This window comes from Calonectris borealis, chromosome 13 (genome assembly GCF_964195595.1).
Source record: "Calonectris borealis chromosome 13, bCalBor7.hap1.2, whole genome shotgun sequence".
NCBI lineage: Eukaryota > Metazoa > Chordata > Aves > Procellariiformes > Procellariidae > Calonectris > Calonectris borealis.
In genome coordinates, this window is record NC_134324.1 from 18,476,943 (window position 1) to 18,501,145 (window position 24,203).

General features: G+C 38.8%; 1 protein-coding gene across 1 annotated transcript in view; it reads right to left on the minus strand.

The window, feature by feature from the left end:
• Positions 1 to 24,203, minus strand: part of TENM1 (teneurin transmembrane protein 1) — a 349,960-nt gene that overhangs the window by 114,679 nt on the left and 211,078 nt on the right. Inside the window, exons 8-12 of the mRNA XM_075162386.1 lie at positions 21,493 to 21,692; positions 19,841 to 20,051; positions 16,280 to 16,381; positions 15,045 to 15,239; positions 11,482 to 11,682 (exon numbers count right to left, since the gene is read on the minus strand). Of these exons, the coding sequence (XP_075018487.1) occupies positions 11,482 to 11,682; positions 15,045 to 15,239; positions 16,280 to 16,381; positions 19,841 to 20,051; positions 21,493 to 21,692 (909 nt within the window). The remainder of the gene's footprint in view (positions 1 to 11,481; positions 11,683 to 15,044; positions 15,240 to 16,279; positions 16,382 to 19,840; positions 20,052 to 21,492; positions 21,693 to 24,203) is intronic.

Below are 24,203 nucleotides of genomic sequence, written 5' to 3' on the forward strand. Positions count from 1 at the left end.
GAAAAGGAAACAGGCAAAGAGATGGCTCAGTAGGTACATTTAATAAAGCTGTCTCACAGGTACAGCCTGAACTAATACAGCATCAAAAGAAAATAAAGATTTTGAGACACCTGTTTTCAGCAGGGGTTCACTAAATCTTTCATGATACACAGAAGTACTATTATTAACACTGACTAGGGCTCTGCTCAGAGCATAAAGTTTTCCACAATTATTTAGTTAGTAAATGTGATTAGTAATATTCAGTAAAGAAGTAATGATTTATTTAAGCACTATTTGCAAAGATTAGGCACCATCTTTAATTCACTGGCTTACAGGATGACCTTTGAATATGGGTCCACTCACAAAAACTGCTCCAGTAAGTGACCTCACCCAGGTCAGGTGCTCTGTACGTCAGATGTACCTGCTGACTTCAGTAAAGAAGATATATTTTACTTATCATATCTCTGAAGAGCTCAAAATGCTGAAAAGGCGGACACTGGTACTACTTCTCAACATATTACAGGAACATCTGTTTGGATTCACCGGTGTAAAAGCAATGCCAGCCCCAAAATGGCACAGATGCCATTGCTGCCCAAATCGGACATAGAGCTGGCTCTCAGAAGGAAAGGGGATAGTGACTTGCAGAATCTACATCAAAACGCTAGGACTGGATGTTTTTAAAAGGACATACTTCCATTTTAACTATTTTTTTTTTCAGGGAAGAGCCAGACTACATGGACAGACACAAACCGTGGATCAACTAAAAATAAGCCTTAGGAACTCCATGTTCCCAACAAACAATTTGTATCACAGTAACAACTAATATCAGAAATTAAAGGTCATTACCAGCTCCTATCACCTCAGTTTCACAATCAAAAGCAAAATCAGCTGAAAAGGCTGGCCTTGCTTCCTCCCTTTTTAGCACAAATAAGCAGTTTGTTGGACAAACTCAACACGCAAGCATAACAAGCTCTTTCACAAAAGCAAGGAGTGCAGCCTCAAGTAGCCAAAGTCATACAGGGCTCGGTGACTGTGCACGCTGCTCACACGGGCGGGGAGCAAACATGCCTATGTTCCTTGCTGCGTTTGTGAAGATGAGTACAGAGAGAGATGAAGCAGCTCCCAGTAAATAAACCATAACTTCCTCTGTGTCAGCAGCACGAACAGAAATAGCAACACGCATCTGGCAGCAGCTCTTCTGCCTTGTGGCTGCTAAAGCAAAGATGCAGCTCATGACTTGCATTTTTCCTGCACCAGGGAGAAGCAGCACCTTGGGCACAGGACCCTGGCTTTTAAGCGAGCACCGCGATCACACTCCTCAGTGTCCGTGGTACAACTGCAATACTGCTTTGTAGATTTTAAGGGAACGAATGTCCTTTATTATTTCGCTCGCTGTCTTCCTTCTACGCTGCCTATATTTTCCACTAACTCATCACTTCTCCCTGGTCCCTCCTCGCCCCTGCAAACGCTGCTTTGCTGAGGCAGTTCTGTCATCCCCAGGACATGCTGCCCAGTCCCACACTGCCCAAAGACACCCTGCCACTTCTCGCTCCGCAGCCAGCCTGGCCACCCTTCTTCAAGGCATTTTTGTAATGAGTGCGTGGGTGACCACAGTAGGAGCTGAAAATACAAATGTGCCATGCGAACAATCAGCTTTCTGCAGTCCATCAGAAAATGGTTTTGGATACAAGGTGATAGATATGATTTTAATAATCTGTTTATAAAATAGCCAAGGCTTGCTAAGCTGAAGAGCGACATGCCCAAATGTAGACTGCAGCTACAATACACAGGGAGTTTTTGCTCTATCACCATTGAAATGTTCTTGCACAATTACTATAAATTTAATTTTATTTAAAACGTATTACTTGAGCCTAAACATTTAAGCAGAAGTCCTTAAAGAGGGCAGAGACCAGGAATTCCTGAGGTGTCTACATATATTACCCTTGCAACAATCTACACAATCAAAAAGCTTAAAAACGCAGTATGTAGGAGAAAAGAAAGTTCCCATGATTTTGACTTTTATCAACAGCAATTTCCTACTTTCAGAGGTAAGTTAAACTTCATAGGATCTGCTGCATAAGCATATTGAAATGATAGCTATTTTTGTAGAACTCTTACCACGATAATAAAAAAATATTATAAATATCTGCTTTTCAGGGACTGATGCAACACATTTTGCGTAATAGATGTTCTGAAATTCACTGAAGGACAAAACCTCTAATTGTTCTAGTGCTTTTTTGTACTCTTGCTCTAGCAATTCCCGTTTGTGCTTTTCCAGCTGTGAGGAAGGGAAGTTCTCTCCTAACACAAGAACCCTTCTTTAAATGCTGGTGGTATGGATAACTTGTCAGAGTTTCATCACTGGACCTGGCTTAGCAAGTTAAAAGTTGAGGATTTTGTATGTCGTTACTGTTCTGCTGTCCATCTAGGCTGTTTTTTCCCCTCCATTGCAGCATCCACAACACCAGCAGAACGCTCCCACAACTTCTCTACTTCTTGTGGAGTACAAGCCTTTCATATTCAGAATTTCCATCTTGATATTTTCTTGGACATAGAGTATTCACAAAAGTCCTTTCCATACTATATCCTGTCGGTTGTTTTACTATGGTTCTTAATCACCGTCTAGTAGATAGACTACCACGTAGGTGATAAGATTGAGATGCAAAAAGGGATGCAGGCACTTAACTACAACTTTAAATGTCTAAATCCAAAATTTAGACCCTTAAACCCTTTGCTCAGCTTACCTAATTTGGAGGTGCTTGAACCACTTTGGCACCTGAATTGCTACTAAAATCCCACTTAATTGCCAGGTTTTGCTACTAGATAATCACCCAACTGAGGTCATAGCATCTTTATGTTAAGCTCTAGTTTCACAATCTGCATGATCTTACATGGGTGTTGCCTAAGGATCTCTCCAACAGATCTACTGGAGCTGGCCTAACGCAAAACGCATTGAAGTGGACAGTTCCTGGACACAACGGACTCCCCATAGAGACGCGATGCCATGCATACAGAGAGGTTAGCAACCTAGAAGGTAGGATAAACAGGACCACATTACTGTCACCAGAGCAATTCGGGTACCTTGCTCCTGGATAAGGGAAGAGCTGCCAGGATAGAAGCATCCGAAATTGGGTCTTGTGCGTTCCACCCAGTGGAATAAGTAATACCTTTTTGTGGATTAGACCAGGATTTACAAAAGCTGACTTCAGTAAATTATGTTTACATCTAAATGAGGGATATTTCCAATAATTGCTGAATGATGTGCAGACAGCAATAGATTAAGAATCTTAATTTTTAGGAAGAAAAAGGGAAGGAAAGAGCTATTATTTTTGGCATATCTGCAAAATAAGCAGCAATCAGTTGAAAAACATCCCAAGTTTCCTCATTGTATATCTCATACCCTTGACTTATCCTGTTTCTTAAATCAATACATGACTACATCAGGTATTTCTGGTTCCCTCTGGAATGATTTCAACATGCAGGAAAATTAATTTTTATTGGAGTGCTTCTTCACTGCCTTAAATTTCTCATGTTTTAAATTCTCCAGCAACACATATTAAATGTTCCAATCTTTAACTACTAAGTTTTTAATAGAAATCTTGCTCACCGGCTATCTTTTTGCAAACTCTTGCAACTCTACAGGAGATACAAATCAAACTAGTCACACACAGTTTTTTTCCTTTCAATGAAATATACAGTAGTAAGAAGAGTCTTTCTACAATGTCAATGTACAGCAGGGGAAACTTCAATCATCCTTTTAATTAGCAGAGCAGTAATAGTCAAAGCTCCTCACAAAATAAAGAAAGAGGACAGTTAGATGAAATTAAGTAAGTCCATCATTTCTTCAGAACAAAACAATGAAGGATGGTTATAGTGTAATTAAAAAGTTCTTGAGATTTGTCTAAAATAGGGAGCAGAGTAAAAATACCAGCATGGAACAGAGCAGTCCATAGAAAACGCATGACAGATTACATCATGTATTGAGGAAATTTCAAGGCTATTTTCACTACTGCGAGTTGTTTGTAGTGAATATCCTTGTCCTTGGCAAATCAGAATGACTGACACCCATAATTTGCAATTTCCTAAACCTGAAGAGTTTTCTGATTGCGATGAAATGGTTTTACCTAATTATTTTTTCAAGTTGCAGTTTTTGATGTTTAATTTTGAAACCAATTTGAGATGTCTTGAACTATATTAATATACTGTATTATGCCTTCATTTCTTTTTGAAGCATTTTAAAAAATGCATACTTCTAATGATTTTTAAATTACTCTACTCTGCACATATCAATTTACAACAATTACAACATTTTGCATTTTTCAAAGCACTTCAGTTTTAAAGAGGTTTTATGCTTTGCAAGATACTGAAGGAAGAGGCTGCTGTTCCATTTTTACCCTTTGTAAAATTACCACCGATCTTGCTAGAGAGAGCTTAACCAAAAATAGATATGCTAAATATATACCATCTCCACATAATCATTTTAGGATGAATGTTTTTGTGACTAAGAACTGCCAGTATTCTTTTCCCAATCATAATTAGGTTGCTTCCGTGGTATAAATGGATTCAGTGGAATTATGACAAATGTCCTGAAGTAAGGAGGATGGAAACTGGCCTACTTTGGCTGAATAGAGTCTAGAGAAACGAATACAGGACAGGGTGTCACAGGCATCAGCTCTGTCACAGATTTCATTACTTTTCAGTCTGTAATATTTTAGGCATAGTGCTGCAATTAATTAGCGACTCGGGGCTGGATTCTCACCTGAAACACACTGGGATTGCACTGGTGGCATCACTGCAGTTACACTAATTTATGCTAGCTAAGCCCCACTGAACAACTCTGTCATCCATTTTCTCTTGAAATGTCACTCCCTTAATCTCAAGGCTCCATGGTAAAGGTGTCAATCTGAGAACAAAAGATGAGTTTTTTTGTTCAGTTTGTTGATGCTGCACCTTCAATTAGCCAGAGCTTCCCTTCTACCTGAGGCGAGTAGTCAGTACTCACAAGTTTGATTTTGTCTTTCGGAAAAGCACTGCCTATATGCCTCAAAGGGAGATGACTCATTAACATCAAAGGATTTTGGATGACAGCCTATAAATAAAGCAACAAAGATCCACAGACAGTAGGAAGAAAGTTGACTATACTGAAGTCCTGGTGACATTAAAATAGTGCACTATCAGTCTTCCACCCTACTGTATTATTTTGTCATGTATGCAGTAAATCACCCCCACACTGCACAGGTCAACGGAGCCGTATGGTGAAGGTCTGAATAATAATGGATTTTCACGTACAATCATAACTGGATTCAGTATCGTGTAAAGACGCTGAGACTCTGAAATATTCCAAGGATCACCTTCTCCAGCACAAGTAGTTTTCACAAAAAATATTTTATAATCAGTCTCACTTGGAACAAACTATGAAATTCCTATTCTCTATTCACATCTTTTGGCGGGTGGTGGTGGTGGTGGGGGAGACTAAATGAGAAACGGAACCCAATCTCTCGTGCATCTCTCCTGGGCATGTCTACTGTCAGATGGCTAAATTGGTAATGGCCAAATGTCTTTGGGCATTTTTGTGCAACTTGCCAAAGGATGACTGAAGTAGGAAAAAACTAAAACTAAATGAGCAAAGTGATAAACAAGATAGTAAGGAATTAATTCAAACACAGAGTACTCACATTTCTACTGTGAGTATTATCACGGGTTTTTAATTTTCAGGGCTTTACATCAGAGAAGCATTTGTTTTTCCACAAACTAATGATTAGAGATATAAAATCACATGGGTTTTTTGACAGCATGAGCTAAAGCCATTACAATGTTTGAAGACAACCTATTTGCTGTATGGTAGGTGTGACTGTTGGGGTCAATGTCTTGGACAATGCAGGACTGTAAGAGTGCTGTTGCTGTTTCTTTTTGTCTTGGAAACACTTTGGGAATCAAAATGGTGGAAAGACAGCTCTCCTCGGAGATGTCTGTGGACCTCTGCCTGCGATCAACTTAGCTTGGCCCTAACAGCTGTGCCTCCCTTACTTTTAGGCAAAAGCGAACATAACTCTCCTCATTCCTCGTACGTTCCAAAGTGAAGACTGCAGAAAGTGGGATCGATGGCTGTTCAAGGGACAGCTGACTAAAACAACTTCAGTAAAGTTACTGTAGAAGACAACACTGGATCTCTGTGTATATTTATATACATAAAAATATATTTTTATATATATATGTATATATATAACGCAGATTACACCACGGGTAAAGGCAGCAAGCAATGTCCGCTCAGGCCAGCGGGAATGAAAGATTCGGTTACATTACTTGAATAATGACTGCAGCGCTGATTCTTGCAACTGGAATTATAACAGCTATGTCCAAGGTACAGCATTTGGAAGAACTCACCTGGAATAACTCTATGCTGCTTCTCTACAAATTTCTGACATTGGTATAATTTTGAAGCAGTGAAAGCCATAGCTTGTTTTTGACCTTCAGTGTTCAAGTCAGTTGGCAGACTGACAAAACAGGCTAATCCATCCCCCTCGTGGTAAATACACGTCAGTGCATAATCACATAGGACAATTAAAGCACTTTGACCTTGTCCATATAATAAACCAAATCTTAGGTACAGAGAGAAGGTAAGTGATTTTTTTTCTCCTGATGTCACATATGGCTGTAGAAAGGATACCTACGAATGTTGTTTTGATTGGTGTAGCTAAAGATCTGTCAATATTTTCAGAGTGAAATTCAGTTGATGCTGCCTGAAGAAGGCAAAAGAATCAGAAGCATATTATCTTTCTGTTTGAACGTTAGCTGATAGGAAGAGCCTTTACAAATAGGCGCATAAGTAGCAAGGCAAAGGCTGAATGAAAATCAAGTCATCTTGGGGTAGGCAAATTGAAATCTGAGCTAACAAAAGAAAATGGCTTTTCATGGAAGTTCAATATTGTAGGGTAGAAAGAGGCCAACAGATATCCAGCTAAGAATATTGAAAGGATGGACCTTAACAGGGCTGAATAAAAAGCCAACATAGGTTGTGTCCTATAGGATTAGCAATACTAAATGTCTGAACAACTTTCAAGCCATACTGAGCTGCTGTTTTAATTGAGAACCAATTCAAACACGATGAAAACATATCCTGACAGCTGTTTTGGAGTTCTGTAAGAGGATTTTCTGGGCCTCAAGGGATGGCAACTGGCCATCGAGAACTTTGGATCTAGACGAGTATCTGGAGGTGGTGCAGTGAGATCGGGTTTTGGCAGTCCACTGGTCAGAGCAGAGCCTATGCTGGACATCTGTGTTAAGCTGACTAGCCAAAACTGGCTTGGACAATGTGGAACTATAATAGTGTTGTGGCTCTGATTCTTTTGGGCTTGGAAATAGTCTGGGAAACAAAGCAGTGCAAAGAAAGTGAGCAGGTCTATGCTAGACTGGAGAAGGATCCTGGCCTCAGGCCTCTGATGATAACAATAAGATCTTGAAGCACTTCAGAATTACCACTCTCTTGGCTAGGAGCTGGTCAGGTGTAATGGCCACATCAGGAGAGGATGTCAGTGATTTCGGCAGCAAGCATCTGCTCTCCCCAGCTCATAGCTGTTATGCTACATATGCTGTGTAGCAATGCTACAAAGGTGCCCGATTGCCAACTAATCCTCATACATAAAAGATGCTCAAGCTCATAGGTCATGCAAGACAGTTTAACTAGAGCAGTAAGTCAGATGGGCTCTGGACTGGTTATATGGTAGTCAATTCAGTGCCACACAGATTCTCTCCACAGCCACAGTGTAAGAAACATCTCTAACACTGGAATTATTTTTGGATAGAAGAGTAATCCTTAACTCTGAACACAAACTAGGGCTGCCCTAGTTATACCAGCCTTTGTAGTACAGATGTTGTCTGTCGAATTATTCTATTCTATTGAATAAATTAATTCCTTGAGAACATACCTAAGGCCTAAAGAAAAAGGAAGAGCTCTTGAGAAAAAGCATTGCAAAAGTTCAATGGACGACATAAGGCATTTAGCTGCTGACCCAAAAAAGAGGATAATGCCAGAATTCATATCCTTATATGGAAGCCTCCGAGATGGACTCTGCGATATTTAGGTGGATCACAGCTATGGCCTCCTCATTTTGACAGCCCCTTTAGAAACCGTGCCCCATGTGAGGGAAGGCCAGAAATAAATCCAATTCACTCCATTACTCTGTGCTTTTGTGCATGTGCTCCCACATTTCACCTTTTTTAAACTAGCGACTTCTTACCAACCAATTAATTCAATCATGTCACAGTTCAGTGTTTGTTGTATTCAAACATTTTCAACGTGCAATTTCATGTAGAATCTGATCTGAACAGTCCAATAGATTAGAAAAAGACATTGTCTTTAGTACAGCAACTGTGCAGAAGAGCAAGTATATACAAGAGCAAGTAACTGCTTGAATGATCAGGCCATACATCCTTAGCAAAATGGCATTTCTGTTAAGTATGAAAAATGAAACCTGTTTCATAAGAAACACAGGAAAGATGTTAGTTAACATGTAGGTATCTTCTTTTGTCTGTCTTTGACCTTTGAATATTTAAGCTTGGAATTTCCCTTGATGTAATTTTTTAATGAAGAAATAGGAAAAGAAAAACGCATACTTTATGTGGTCAGTCATACTTCCCAAAAGGCCTATCCAAAAACCAAGAAATACATAATTTTTTTTCTGGCATTATTCTTCTTGTGGAGGTGGAGATAGAGATAGGGAGAGAGAGAAAGAGACAGAGAAAGGGGGAGTGAGGGGGAGAGAGGTGTGTGTATGTAGCATTATGAGAAGCAAATGGATTTAAAATATTGGCTCTTTTTATAAACATGAAGGACAAAAAATATAATGAATTTGACAAAGAATTTAACGGTCTTTCACCTCACGGAAAGAAACCCAATTGTAAGACTTTTCACCTATTCAAACTGGGAGTAGGAGGTGCACTTTTTAGCAGAGAGGGTCAGGCATAATTGAAACAATTTACCTAAGGACATGGTAGACTATCCTTCATTTTCAGTCTTTGTGAGAAGGTTGAATTTCCAAAAACTAAACAGAAATTATGAGTGTCATGCGGAAACTGAAGGATGATTTTTTTTGGTACATGTCCTACAGAAAAATCAAATAGCATGAACACCATGGTCTTTTCCAGCCTCAAAAATCCATGAATTATTGCAGATCTCAGGCTGGGGCTCCAAACATTGGCAATTCTTCAGGATATGCATGGGTCACACAGTCACCCTTCATCTCTGTTCCTCCATTTCCACACTGATTTCTGTCTTTCTCCAGTCTGCTGCTTGTAAAATGGAATTTCTTATTGTTTGAAGATAGGTAGGTAGGAGAAGGTATCACAGAGATGGCTCATCCCTTTTCAGGTGGGCCACAGTGTGTCCGGGATAATGTACTCAAAAACATTCTGGCACCTTTGCTATTTCTCCTTTTTAAAGATATATTAACTTCTATTTAGGAAAAACATAAAACTTAAGATAATTTATCCTTTTATTTTGAAAGTATTTCGAATTTGCTGGGGAATGCAGAAATTTCAGGACAGGCGCCTATATTCTTCAAGGTGATACAGAAAGGCAAATTTCCACAGAACTGACAATGATGCGGTACAGAGACAGCGGGAAACTGCAAGGGTTTGAGGCAGGCTGAGAGACTGCTCGTCTACCAGTTGCAAAGCTTTCCTTGTTGTCTGATTCCAGACGAGCAGTCTGTGGTTCACCCTTTTCATCCTCTTCATTGTACAGAACCTCATGATTTTTTCCATTCGCATATGACACCTCGTTTATTCTGACCTTCTTGACTTACTCATCCGATGTTTTCCTTCCTCACTAAAATCAAGCTGTACTTCCAGCATGCACAGCAATCCCTGATCCTAGGAAGAAAGTCTCAAGCGCAAATGAACATCTATACTTCAGTCTAACACTCACTGTATTACCACAAAAATCCAGAATCTAGTTTAACACCTATGAAGAAAGATATATTTGAAAGGAGAAATCTGAAGTATCTAGCTATAAAGAGAGATGCCTGTTGGTGGTTGTAAAAGCATCCTTTGATAAGCCAGTAGGGATGAAGAGAGGTATTTTCCCTACTGGTTGATGGAGGTAAGAAAAAAAGTTACTTTTCTTCTAAAAATTAATCAAAACAGCTTTGGAGGTGAGACAAACATGAAAACTATGATCCTAGCAAGATAAAAGCCTCTTCACTGCAGTTATTTATTAGCTCTTTGTTCCCTTACTTAATATCTAATTGCCCCATGCAGCTGACAACCTATTGGAGATTAACATCTCTTTTTGAGCTACAATAACATTGTCCTAGAACAGAATTAGTTTGCATATTTTGTGAGTAAAAAATTAGTACATAGCTAATACCTTTCCTAATTATTTGCTTCATTAATGGAAGTACCACTGTATTATTAACCTTCAGGGAATATTTTTAACACATAATAAAATACATGATAAAAATGCAAGCAACCGGGCTTTTGCTGAAAGCCAATAAAAAGTCAATTCTTATCAAAGCAGGTACCATATCCGATAGTGTCAGACTGAAATTGCATGCATTAATTTTGGAGTGTAGAAGGAATGCAGGGTCTTTGTAAAAAACACTGAAAATTATTAGCAGATCAATATTTTGTTGCTTAAAAAGTTATCATGGAGGGGGACATTTCATAAGTCCCAACTTAGAGATCATAACCATACACTTTAAAGATCTGAATGGAAATTTATACTGTTCCAAGTGTTCTTTTGAACGATGATTTCTAAGAAAAATTGGTGACTTGGACCACTGGTTGTATTCCATAGTATTCAGCAACTCTGTCACTTGCATCTATTCTGTACTGGGATGTGCTATTTATCATCTGAGATTCCGGTTTTGTGAGCTTTATAGGGGAAAAAAATAGTAGTACGTACATAGGTAATGACATGCTCCATTACAGAGTAAAATGTCCAGAGTGCATTCATTTCCAGAAAACGAAACGTAAATGTACAAAGCATATAGGAAATCCATTTCAACTCTTAATCAAATTCAGTGGGATCAAACCTGGATGGTCCTCTAAGAAAGAAAAGAGTTTTTATCCCAGCATGAGAGAATGGATGGTCATTTTTGTTTAAAGATTTTTTGACAGAGCCTTCTTACTCATCAGTCATTGCATTTATTTTTTTTATATCCTCCCAGTCTCTCTCAGAGTTGTGGATTCCCTCATTGCATGACCTGATAAGTGCTCAACGTCTCAGGCAAGAGTCATGCTCAACTCCAATCCATGGCAGGAGGCACTTGCACTCTTGCAGGTCTACTGTTCTAGCTGTCACGACATCAGGCAGTCAACATTCTTGTCACAGAGAAAAAGCCTTTCTACCCTTGTCAACAGAAAGCCGGTTGTGCCATGCCACAGCACCCCTGGTGCATCCCTATCTTGTTTTTTAAATTCATACTAGCACAGTAACTACTTTGTTTCACAACTCAAACAGAAAGCATAGGCATTATTGAAAAAATAAAATCTCCAGCATACCTGTTGAACAGTCTGAACCCGTCCACTGCGGTTCACAGCTGCAGAGTCCCGTGTCCAGGAGGAAAGTCCCGTGCCCCGAGCACTGCTCCTGGCACACGGGAAGCGCCGTCTCACAGTTCACACCGCCCCAGCCCGTGGAGCAGTGACATTCCCCTTGAACGCACACACCGTGGCCAGAGCATATCGGATCCAAGCAGTCCTCTGGAAAGCAGGGAATATATAACTTAGAGCACAAAACTTGCACCTGGATTCCTAGTGAAATACATCAGGGATTCAGATTAATTTGGTGATTTTTATACAAATACCCAAACTGCAACAATGTTAACAAACACAAGGAAAAAAGTCTATGCTAACATCTGTGCAAAAGCATAAGCCAAAAACAAGAAAAAAAGCAAGCATGCAGACAGTTACAGATCATGTGGTTCTGCTTGTCAAGGATATTGTCATATTTTTAAAATGCAGATTCCCAAGAGAGATCTATTGGTCCAAGTCAGTGAAGTCTGTGCTTCAGTAGCAGGGCTGGGAAAGAACTGGAGCAATTACTAATTACTTCTACAATTGTGCATTGTGTTTCCATTTGGGTGTTTGCTCTGTGCTTCATTTACATCTGGGAAAATAAAGATTTATTCTTTCATCTTCCTGTGGAAAGCTCTCTCTACAGCTGCAAATTTGATACAAAAAAAATGGCGATCCACTAACCCCGAGTAGTGAACCTCTGAATGCTTGCTGTAAAAAAAAAAATCTCACACACTCATAAAAAGTATGTGCTGGGCAATTGCAGATAATGAACAGATTCATAAAAGTCATAACGTACTGATGAACAATTTGCAAACAGACAAAGAGCTAAATTTGTTCTCAATTTGGATTAAACTATTCCTAGTGAAAAATTCAGGAGCTCTGTAGAAGAATTTAAATCAGCTGGTTAGTCCTGTATAATCAGCAGATTCTTTCATAAAGCCCCAGCATTTCTTTAACAAGACAGATTTTAAGCAGAAGGCAGCCTGCCTTCTCTGGAGGCTGCAGGAAGACTGCAGAGCTGAAGAGGATTTGTGGGGTCCGAGCATGGGAAACAATTAGCCAAAAGCCGATTCCTGTTAGATCATGCTTCAGACCAATGTTAAAGAGGCACTTTGACAGTTCTTGTATGTATTTTTCAAGTATCAGCACAACTACTGTTTTAATAATTGAATTGTAAACTTCACAAACAGTATTCTGTGCTACACGAATGAAGAGATGCTCCCTGCGTCAGTAAGGGAAGACTAAATACTTCAGATCTAGAGATTAATGGCCTCCAGTTTATAGGACCTTTTGACCTAAGAATAAAGAAGTGATGCTTTATCTTTTGAGCTGCTATGCCACCAATTCAAGATCTTATTTCAAGATTTATGTTGTATCTTTTTCAGCCTTGTGCACAGCACAATGTAATTCTGACAGAGGGGAATCAAGTGTTTCTGGACAATGCATATCTTGCTAAGCATAGGACAAAAATACTCGGCAATTTTCTCTCATCCTGAGACAGCTCTTTATTTTGCTGATCTTTTAAAATTAATTGAGTGAACTCCATAAACAGTTTAAAAAGTATCACTCCCTTTAGTAATGATAATCTGACAGGACAAATTCAAAGGACTCCCATAGCAATGAATACATGTAGCTGCTGGTGTTCCCTGGATAGTACATCTGTTACTATGTCTGCTATGTTAACAATACTGCTATAACACTTAACTCATAATTACATACAATAATGTAATCTGAATTCCTGACAGAATTACTTCCACTATTGCAGAAGTTATGTTGTACAGTAAACTGAACAGTCATGTCATGCACACACTGTTACTCTAAAAACCCACTGTACTTGGTTGCACAGGTTTGTTTCATCCACCCTATTTCTACATAACTCCACCTTTTTTAAAAAATTTAAATACGTCTCTGACTTTTAAAATCCAATGTTTTCACACTTTTAGTTTCAATAGCTGTCTGGGTACATTTATCTCAATTATTTTTTCAACCATTTTGCAGGATCACGTTATGGCAAGAAACAAAGCAACTGAAAACAGCAGTCAGCCTCTCTCCAGCTACAGGCTTGTTCGGCATCACGGCCTCAGTGAGTAAATCTGTGTATTACTTGCTTTTTCCCATTTGGGTTTTCTTGGTTTTGTCCGTTTGCTGAAACTACCAACAACTGAGTATGTCAGAAGCATTCTCTTGATCCTCCGCCTTTAAAAACCATACCAGGTATGTCAAATCCATCAAATCCATCCCAGACATTTTTCTGACTAGAGAATTCAAGCCACATAAAGAGCCTCCTCTGTGTGCTACTCAAAAGAATTACCTAAAATCTATACAGCAGGAAGCACAAAGTATGCTGTCACTAGCTTCAGGCTAAGGGGACTAGTGAAAAATCATCAAATCAGGGCAAGCATGAAGCAGAGTTCTGCTTTCCGAGGCTATGCACAGGGGAAGAAAGTCAAAGCTGATGAGCTATCTCAGAAATGCTAACAGGCAAACGACAACTGCTTCTTTCTACAGATGAGGGCAGAGACACATTGCTACTACAACCAGCAAAAGTACAATTACTTGTTCTCAGAATTTCCCACTTTTTATTAGCCAAGCCTTAAAGGATGCCAGTTTAGTACCCTGAACACAGGCTCGCAGTAAAAATGACATATGACAACAGAATTACACAATATGCTCTGGTAAACTGAAACTGTTTGCTGCTCTTTTGCCTTTATATTGTCAGTATGTTCTTCGCAGAAAAAGCTAAGATGTAAAAGCATGAAGAAAGGGAAAAGCTGATTACGATCTTTTGATTACTTCGGAGAACCACATCATATTTTGTTTAAATGATCTTCTGACTGCCTTAGCCTTAGCTTTTGGCCAAGTAAAAAAGTCTGCGCAGGCTCTCTGACACTGTGTGCTAAGGAACCAAGGTTACTGGCCGCAAGCAGGACTGGGGACACCAGCCACCCTTCCTGAAAAAAGTATCCGGCGCCTGAGAGAAGAAAAGTGCAGACAAACAAATCAAGATGGTCTCACAACTTTCACAAAAAAACCCAGGAATCCTTGCTTGCTAGGATGTTTTCCAGGAAATTTTTGGAGGATTAAGAATACACTGCTTGCTGAAAGGCAAAAAACTTCCACCCAGTTCTGTTCTTGCTGCTGAGATTCAATGGAGGGAGGGAACAGAAATCATACAAGAACTAGAGTCCTCCTGGACCGAAAGAGAAACTGAGTATTTCAGAGGACTGTAGCCCATGCTACATTTATTAGATAGTCTTATTAGACAATGTTAAGTAATTTTAATCTTTTAGAATAAAAATGTGAATCTTGGAAATTATGTGATCAGCTTCCACTGGCTGTCACTGAGACCTGAATGCCTTTACCTTTGATAATTTTCTATCTTAACATTACTTTCTATGAGACAGTAAAGGTGCTTTTGAGCAAAACAGTACTGCTTCCCAGTAAGCTTCTCACATCTACGGGAATTCTTAACTACCTTAAAACAGGTTTGGAGATTAAAGACAAAAATCAAACCCAGTAACCATAGAGAAGGAAACTTCACAAACCTTCCTCACAAATCTCTCCTTTGTATCCAGGGACACAGATGCAGACGCCCATGATACAAGTACCATGGCCAAAGCAGGTTGGATCAATACACTGTTCTTCTGGAACATCACACTCTGGTCCTTTCCACCCGTTCCGACACACACAGTGACCTTTCTCATATTCTCCATTGCCGCTGCACAGCACTGGACAGGAATCTGAAAGTGGCAGATTGACCTTTTTAATGTATTTACATACTTACATAGATTAACATTTATTGCATTTATCGTTCTGTAAAATTGCTTTTCCACTCCAGCCCCCCAATCCTCCATTTGATTCAAGGGTTGTGACAACCTGAAATCTTTGAGCTAGTAATACAATGTCCTCGTTTCCTCAGCCTGCTTTGCTCGTATACCTTAATTTTGACCTGAAATGGAATATCTTAGAAGATAAAAATAATTCCCTCCCCTTGATTGGCTTCCACAGAGAATTTGCAGTGATGCCTACAAGATTAATATTTCTTCCCTGTGAAGCAAGATACTGCCCTTTTCTGCTTTCTTCTAGGCAGACTTAACATTACTGAAGTTTTAGCCATTACTGATCCGCACGTAAACCAGCGATGTGGAAACTTAGTTTTACAATCCAGTATCAATTTCTGAGCCAATAAAGCTCTTAAAATAAAGTCAATCCAAAATTTGAGGAAACATTGGAAAAACATGAGAACTTCCAGACATCATATGCAGCAGATGATGGTTAATACCAACAGAACTATCTGAAACAGAAATAAACTCACTCACAATCTTTTTAGCATGTTTTTTGCCCCAATGCTGGAAAACAGTCTCTAAGCTGCTTTAGGCTTCTTTTCTACACCCTATTCAAGTTAAGACCACAGAAGCATTTGACTGACTTACAGGATTTTCTCCAAAGAGAAACTGTGTGTCACTTCTAAATAACAGAAAACATTATGCTAAGCTAACACATTTATTAAAAAATGTATTTTATAATCACGGAGCGGATGCAAAGAGGGATGGAGGAATCTATTAACTCTGAAAGTCAAGAAGAGAGAAGTGGTTGATGCATCTTAGCTCAAGTACAGCATAAAGAAACTTTGTACTTGTGTGCTTGTACTGTACCTGCCATCTGGCTGGAAAAAGGAATTTAATCTCCTTTAATCACTTTGAATCTTTGCAAGCCCAGCAGTCACACACCATAATTGTGATCCCTGTCATGCACTGCGGGTCAGTTAATATGAGATTACCTTTTGCACAATCAGGACCAAGGAATCCCGGGAAACAGTGGCAGTGCCCCGAGATACATTCTCCATTCCCATTGCAATTAGTAGAGCAGTCATCCAGGATTTCTGTTTATTCAGAGAGTTGTGCACAAAGAAAAATACAAATTGCTTGAATTTAAAATGAATGGCATTTTCACCTCACTCTGCAGGACACATCTCAACATACAAATAGGTGCAGAAGCAGTAAAAGGCCCATTTTCATTCATAGGGAGCATAAAACAGAATTCCTGTTCAAGCAGCTTACAAATATTAGATTTTGTCTTGACAGCTTCGAGATAACAAGTGCATCATTTATATTACACCAAAAAGCTTTTAAAGTAAGTGTTCATGTAAAATTTACCACCATTAAAAGCACTGCAAGAACCAGAGTATTTGCTGAAAAATGTCCACCTTAAACACTTTCTTTTATTGCTGAAGTAATTTGTTTGAAACCTGTTTATAGCGTAAATTGCCTTCTATGGTGTTCATTTGAACCATGTGAATTGAATTCCTTGGAGGAAGGTAGGATTTCCACTTCTATACAATCGGATGAAAAAAAAGAAAAATAGTCTTTTGTACAGTGATGAAACTCAATGCAATAAAGGACTAAGAACTAGATTTGAAGAAAAAAACCGCCACCTTCAATTCTGATCTTAAACTTGCCCATGTTTTATCACACAGCTTTGGATAGTAAACCACTTAACCTCACACATCTGGGGACAGGCTCATATCTGTACGTGGGTTAGCTGTTTTTAATTTACACATGTATTTCCTACAGGAATTCAGTGGATTCACTGATTTATATAGGGTTTATGTAAAGAACATGAAGCAAATCCGAGGGTAAGATGCTCCCATGTGGAGTAGGTCACTGTCAGGCCAGAGCAGGACTGAGGGTCTCTGCAGCCCATGCAGGTACTGTGCAGGACGGGAGAGGGCTACGGAACAGTGGGAACTGAGACTGTTTAATGGGCACATCCACTAATAGACGTGGGGAAGTACCTCTGGCTATAGGAAGAGGGGAAACATGACTCCTTTCCCACAAAATAATAAATGTTGGGGAAGAAGAAGAAAACCCAGATCCTTTTGAAAAGTATCTGTCCATGGCAAGTGATTTGGGAGGAAAAACTTTTCTCAAGAAAGGGCATACCATTGGAATATTTAATCTAATCAAACCTGATATACTTTTAAAGTCAAACATAAGTTGTCAAGAGATGGATTATAAGCACATCCTACAACTAACATGAATAACTGAAATAAATTTATTTTGATCTCATTTATGGGCACTTGGACAGATAAGGACTGCTTCCTCTTAAAAACTCCTACTGTTATTTAAAAATGTTCCTTTCGGGCTATCAGTTTATACCAAAGAACAGGCATTTGATATGTATCTATTCATCAGATATCCACAACCTGTACAGGGATGTCTGTTTCAAAGTCAAAAACAAGCTCATTTTCAGAAGTAAGTTTTTTCACAGATAATGCTGCTCGTTACTAATTTTTCATGTTACTGTTCGCTATCTACTCTTCTCTTGCTCTATGTGTACACTTGCCAGTCTTCTCAGTTTTCCAAAATCACATGGTAAACGATCCCTACATTGACCTGAAATGAAGAATTAATGGTTTGAAAAGTTACCTCCCCTCAATGCAATGTCCAGTTTGGGCTGGCCTTTATTCAGTCTATGAAAGTACTTGAGGCATGCCAGATTTTGCATGCAAATTACCTCCCTCAAGGGAAAGTCTGATCAGAGCGTTAGCTAAAGTGTCAGCAAAATCAATTTGATACCTAACTAACATTGAGCAATTTGAAATACTACCTAACAGACACTCATGAGGAGGGCATGACTGCTTCACACAGCCAACAGCAGCATACAGCAGAGGTGCATCCAAGCTCTTGCTCTATTCTGAGTGTTTCAATCTGTGATCCTGGTTGATTCCTTTGTCGGCAGAGATGTCAAATATGACTCCAGCCCAGTCTGGGGTAAGCACTATGGCTCAAGGATTTTTTTTTTTGTGTGGAAACCCCCGAAGAAACAACCAAGCACCATTATAGAAAGAAAAGTATGAGAAGAAGATACACAGGTTCTGAAAACCCAATAACTAGCACTATTGTCAAATGCATCAGCAGTAGATTCTTGCAGCACGAACCCTCTTTTTCCCCAAAACGTCTTCTCGCAGCCATTTCTGAAATTAAGTATAAGGATTCCTGCCTGCACTGTGGCTCTTGTTGCTCTCCTCTGTAAGACCCAGTCTGTTCTGCTTATTGGCCAGAGAAGGGGTGGACAACTTCTTTTTCACCAAATACAACAGGAACCAAACCGCAGCATTTAACTCCTCTTTTTTTTTTTTTTTTGAGAGGGTATGCTACTTAACAGTGAAATATTGGTTAAACCCTCCTGTATAAACACTGCTGTCTTACAGTAGAAATGAACAAGGGGGCAGGAATTTGGATTCTGATCTGGACTGGAGTTTGGCCAGGTTTTATGCTCTTCATAGAGCATCTGCGAAGATGCTTCATAAATTGCTTGAATATTATTTTCTCATATGGCATTGAATAATGGCATTTTTTCTTGCTTGTAAAAGATTCACTTTTTTGAACAGAGCAAACACGAACTTTTAAACAAAAACCAGTCCTTACAATTCTATCGCAGTTTCTAAATTATTTTCCTGCAAGTCCTTAAAAATCTTGGTATTTGAATCATACTGTCCTGCTCTGCAAGGTTTTTACCATCAAGTAAAAATAGCATCCAATTGTTCTAAAGAGCAGATGGCATGTCCATTACTAGTAAAGACATCTTGCTAAACATATGGTAGAACAGGTTAACTTAAGGGCATAGTGGTTAAAGTCTTGCAGCAAACCGAGACTGTCATAAATACAACACTTTACCTAAATTTAAATTCCAAAGAAACCCTACGTGTGAGCACTGCTCACTAACAACACCTAGAGCTGCAAACATTTGTCCACCTATATGTATTAAAAGGGCAGCAGGGATTTGATATGCCACCAGGACACTGTCTCCTATATTTGCCTTCTGTGTTCCAATCAAAATGGTGCATTCGAAAAATTGTATAAAAGAACAGCATCCATCCATCAAACAGCAATCACAACCAAATCCACAAAAGCTGCCTTTTAGATTTTCTAACTGACTAAAATACTGAAAATAAGAACTTAAAGCCTGGATAATTTTTGTAGGATTTATGGTTCCCATGTAAATAGAGAGAGCAGACATACATAATCTCTTTTACTTGAGCAAGATAACACCAGAAATTACTCAAGCATTTAAGCTATCGTATAAAAATCTTAACACACATGAAAACTTCACACTTAATTAATTTGATAACATCCATCTTTAGTACACAAATGTTGCTATTTGTCTAATATTGGCATAAACATGAAGTTGCTCCACTGAGGTTAATTAAACTAAGATGAAATAAAACATATTTAAGAGAATACTTAAGAGAAGCCAGAATCAAGGTCAATAATTTCCTTTCAAATACAGCTTTCCAATATAATAATCAGAATAACAATTTTATTGTAATCATTCTTACCAATCGCTGTAGTTAGTACAAACACTTGCTCCACTTTCTTTCCATCATTGTAGAATGCCATATGCCAAGCTCCTTGATCCATATACTCGATGAAACCTGTCTCTTGCAGTGAAGTTAAGATCAGATTCCTGGGAGCTTGCTGAGGCTCCTCTGAGTTTTTTGGTTCCTGTTTAATTAACTGTTTTCCATCCATCAGTTTTACAAAATCAAACTGAAATAATAACGAGCAAAAATTAACCACCTAACAAATTTTTATGAATCTACTCTGCAGGTCTTATTCAAACAGGAATAAACAGTTGAAATCTTAAGACGAATTGCCTGACTGACTAAGTATTCACCAATGAGGACAGCAGTTGCATAACCTAGTCTCTTTAGCTTCAGTTTCCATATAAAAAGCGTTACGGCAGGTCAGAAATCTGGCATCAAAACTTGCTGTTTGATATGGCAGGATAAATTCAGACTTGCTGCACTAAATACAGCAGATTTACTTCAAAAATTACATGTCTTTAATGGGAATAATTCCAAAATTCCCAAGCTGTAGTGCCTACGTTATGCAGTGATTCATCTCAAATGCCAAGAACAGATTAAAGAATCTATTGTTCTATACCAGATTTTAAAATGTTTGTCCCTTAATATCAGTATCAGTATCGTATATCAAAACCTAAATACACTTTTTATTTATATTTAATTTTATTAATGCAAATAAGTATCTATTTTTTACATGGAAGTTCTTAATACCTAACCAAGTTGATGGTGACAACTTTAAGACCAGTTAACTCAAAGCATCAGAGAAGTAAATCTTTTCATGAATCCCTGTTCAAGAAATGTATATATTTTTCTAGGCATTCTGATTTTCAGTAAAGTTCAACTTCAGCTCAACTGAAGACCCAGCTTCAATTAAAGACAATGACAGATAAAGGTGCTTATTTCTGAGATCAAAACTCTAGTAAATAATTTTTGAGGCTAGACTAGATGATCTCCAGAGGTCCCTTCTAAACAATCTTTCCATGATACCATATATGTTTACCACACTCTATGGAGTGTGATCCTGCTATAAGAAAGCTGAAAAATCTATTATCCATAGAAATGACAGCTTCACATTCCAAATTAAGCCTAAAAAAAAAGTGGAATGTGACCAGCAATATTGCATATTCTTACTGCTTAGTCAGGTTTTCTCCTGCAAAATCCCTAGGAGTAAACACTCAAAAATAATCTTCATATTAGAAACAGCTTTTTTTTTTGGTTTTGTTTTTCTATTCACTCTTTATACTGACCATGTAATCTGTTTGTTTTGATGAAGTCATAAAAAGATTAAAGCATTTTCAAATGATCCGGTACTTCATCCTACTGCTCTGCAAAGAAGATGCTGGAGCTACACAGCAGCACAGTGTATACCTGTCCTGCCTCCCGGACCGTCACATCACAGTGGTCACAACTGCCGGCATTTCTGGTACGACACTGTCCCTTCCTCTGAGAGAGCATGGTTTGAGGGTAGAGCTAGACCTCAGTAAAAGAAAGGGATAAACAGACTGCTTTTTGTGGTTACAGCCAGTCCCTTCCTCCCTCCCTGCTTTGAAAGTGTATTGTGAACATTTGCATCCACTGCTGTTTGAAAATGTAAGCATGACAGAATCAGTATTATTGCTAATTACCTGAGTGTGAGTAGGCGGAATGTTTCTTCTGCCATAAATTCCCAGCAGAGAATCCTTCGCCAGTGAAATGTTAAATTTCAGGTACATGGGGTGATGTATAGTAATCTGAAAGCGCCAGAATAAACCAGGGGGGATCGTCTGCATAACTTGTGCTCCAATCTCAACTTCTCCTGTGTCTATGGCCCGTCCCTTCTGAAACACTAATTTTCCAGAAACAAACAAAACAATCAGTTGCGTATTCATGGTGGGTGAAGATAATAGGTCACGAGGTATAAACGTGCCTTAGATATATAGGAATATATTGAAAACAACCTCTAAACAGAGGGCGTTTCACTGAAACCATTGCATTTTTTATTCAACTAGTTGAAAAATACAAACAAACTTGCATGCAATATTTATGAGAACAGGCGTCACAGAGAATTTTTGCCCTGAAAATCCAGGAACGCTTTAGTGCATATAAAAAGGCAGAAGTGCTGCTGCGTAAACCACGGTCTTCACCTATCAGCTCTGCAAACAAAACCCATTCAACTGAGAACACACGGAGAGAAGGCAGCGGGAGAGCTTCCTCTGGCACGTATTTCAGACTACTGCCGAACGGGCATTGCATAAGCTACACAAATGGACACCGGTGAGGACAGAAAATCCATCAAACCTGGTAGGTCGGAGCCCGTGTCCAAGCCTAGATTTCCATTAATCACCATTCCTAATGATTTTATTATGGTAGTGATAATCTAGTCCTGGAGAAATAAAGAACATCTGTTTTGGCTTGGACTTTCTGCATGAAAGTGTAACAGGGGCATGAGGATAGGGACAGGCAATCTAAAGAGAAAACTGGCATAATTTCGTAATGCCTAACAATAAATTTGCAGACATCTACAGAAGTATGTAACTTCACACATGGGTATGAGAGAGCTGAAATAGAAAGGGAAATGGAATGCGTAAAGAAATCATTGCCAAACTAAATTGGAGCTGGCTTGCTTTGCTGGCTTGTATCACCATCTCTGTGTATTGTAATGCCTGTCTGCGATCAGCATCCTGACATGCTGCAGATCACAGACCCAATCCTGCTAACATCTGAGCTAATTCCATTGTAAGTTTTGCAAAACTCTAACTCACATTTCCATACTTTCTCTCGACTAGAAAAAAAACAGGATAGTATACTGCATCGGAGGAAGAGCCAAAAGAAGATGATTGAATTCAGCAGCAATATCCATTTATGTTTCATTTCATTCCAGTATCACAGTTGTGCTGGTTTTGGCTGGGAGTGAGCGAGCGGCTGTGTGGTGCTTAGCTGCTGGCTGGGGTTAAACCACGACAACAGTGAAGGATAAAGAGGAGCAAAGTGACTGGAGCCTCACCTTTTACAATAATGCATATAAATATCTAATGCAACATAATGTACATGAAATTTTATAAATTGCCATTGGAAATGAAAACAGCAGTAGCAAAGCTAGGGCCAGCTTCTTCCTGAACGTATTAGTAACAAAGATCCTCAGTGGGATCTTACATAGGCTTTAACTAGTATAGGAAGTACTTAGCATTCTTAATGAATAGAGATTTAATTTACAAGGCAGGAGCAATTCTCAGGGTACTGGATCTTCCAGCTTTACAGTTGCTTTGTGTCACCAAACCTACAGCAAGAACTAGAAGCTGACTTTTATCATAATATCACATAAAAGCATCTATTTTCAGAGCACAGAACTTGTAATCTAATACTCTAAAAATGTACCTGTTACTGAGTTCATGAGTTAAAATATTTCCAAATTGCTGCTTTAACAATGTTCAAGGTAAGACTACTTCTGGCCAATTCGCTTCATGGAAAAAATCTTGAATGTTGAGTTTTGAAAAGACAATTAAACTTACTATGTTGGACAACGAAAGTGGATCCCTTCCCACCCCAATCCATACAAGATCCTACTTGGCTGATGTAAATTTAAAAACCTTTTCCCTTATTTCCAGTACTCCAGAGATATTAAATCTTAATGATTCTTTGCAAGCAATTACCCTGGGTTAAGTAAAACACTAAGGAACTTTTTGGTGATATTGACACATGGTAATTAATGTGATTCAATTACAAGATGGTAGAGTACTAAGTAAAAAGTCAAGGATACAGTATCATTTCTGAAGTTAATGGCATTATTGGTCGGTGTTCAAGGTCCTTTAAAATACAGTAACTGCTTCTTAGTGTGTTGAAGTGAGACGGCCTGTTTCTTTGTTGAAAATAAAAAGCATTGCGTCTTTAGTCAGGGAGTATTTTCACTAACGGATGTTACCAAATTATGCTGAATACCACGTTAGTGTTGCTAGGCTTAAAACAACACATCCCTGAGTTTTTCCACATTTGGCTAAAAATGCCTTTGCTTTAGTAATAATTTTATGTAATCCTTAAAAAACCAGATTCACTTAGATTTACTTCTATCTCATTACAGAGGAAAGAAGTGCATGCTGCTGTTCACAATGGTAACATGAAAAAATATATATTATCTACCACCTACTGAAAGTATGCAGTTGCAGCATCTCTACCTTTCAAACACTATTTTTTCAGACAACCACACAGCGTGAAAAGGCCACTGTAAGAGCCATGTCTGAAGTGGATGTTTTCATATTCACTGAGCCACCGTGCTTAATTTATAGAGAAAGAATCTAGCTCTGTTTCTATGCTTAATTGAACTAAGCAGGTATTTGGCTGTATAAAAAAGGCATCTGAAGAT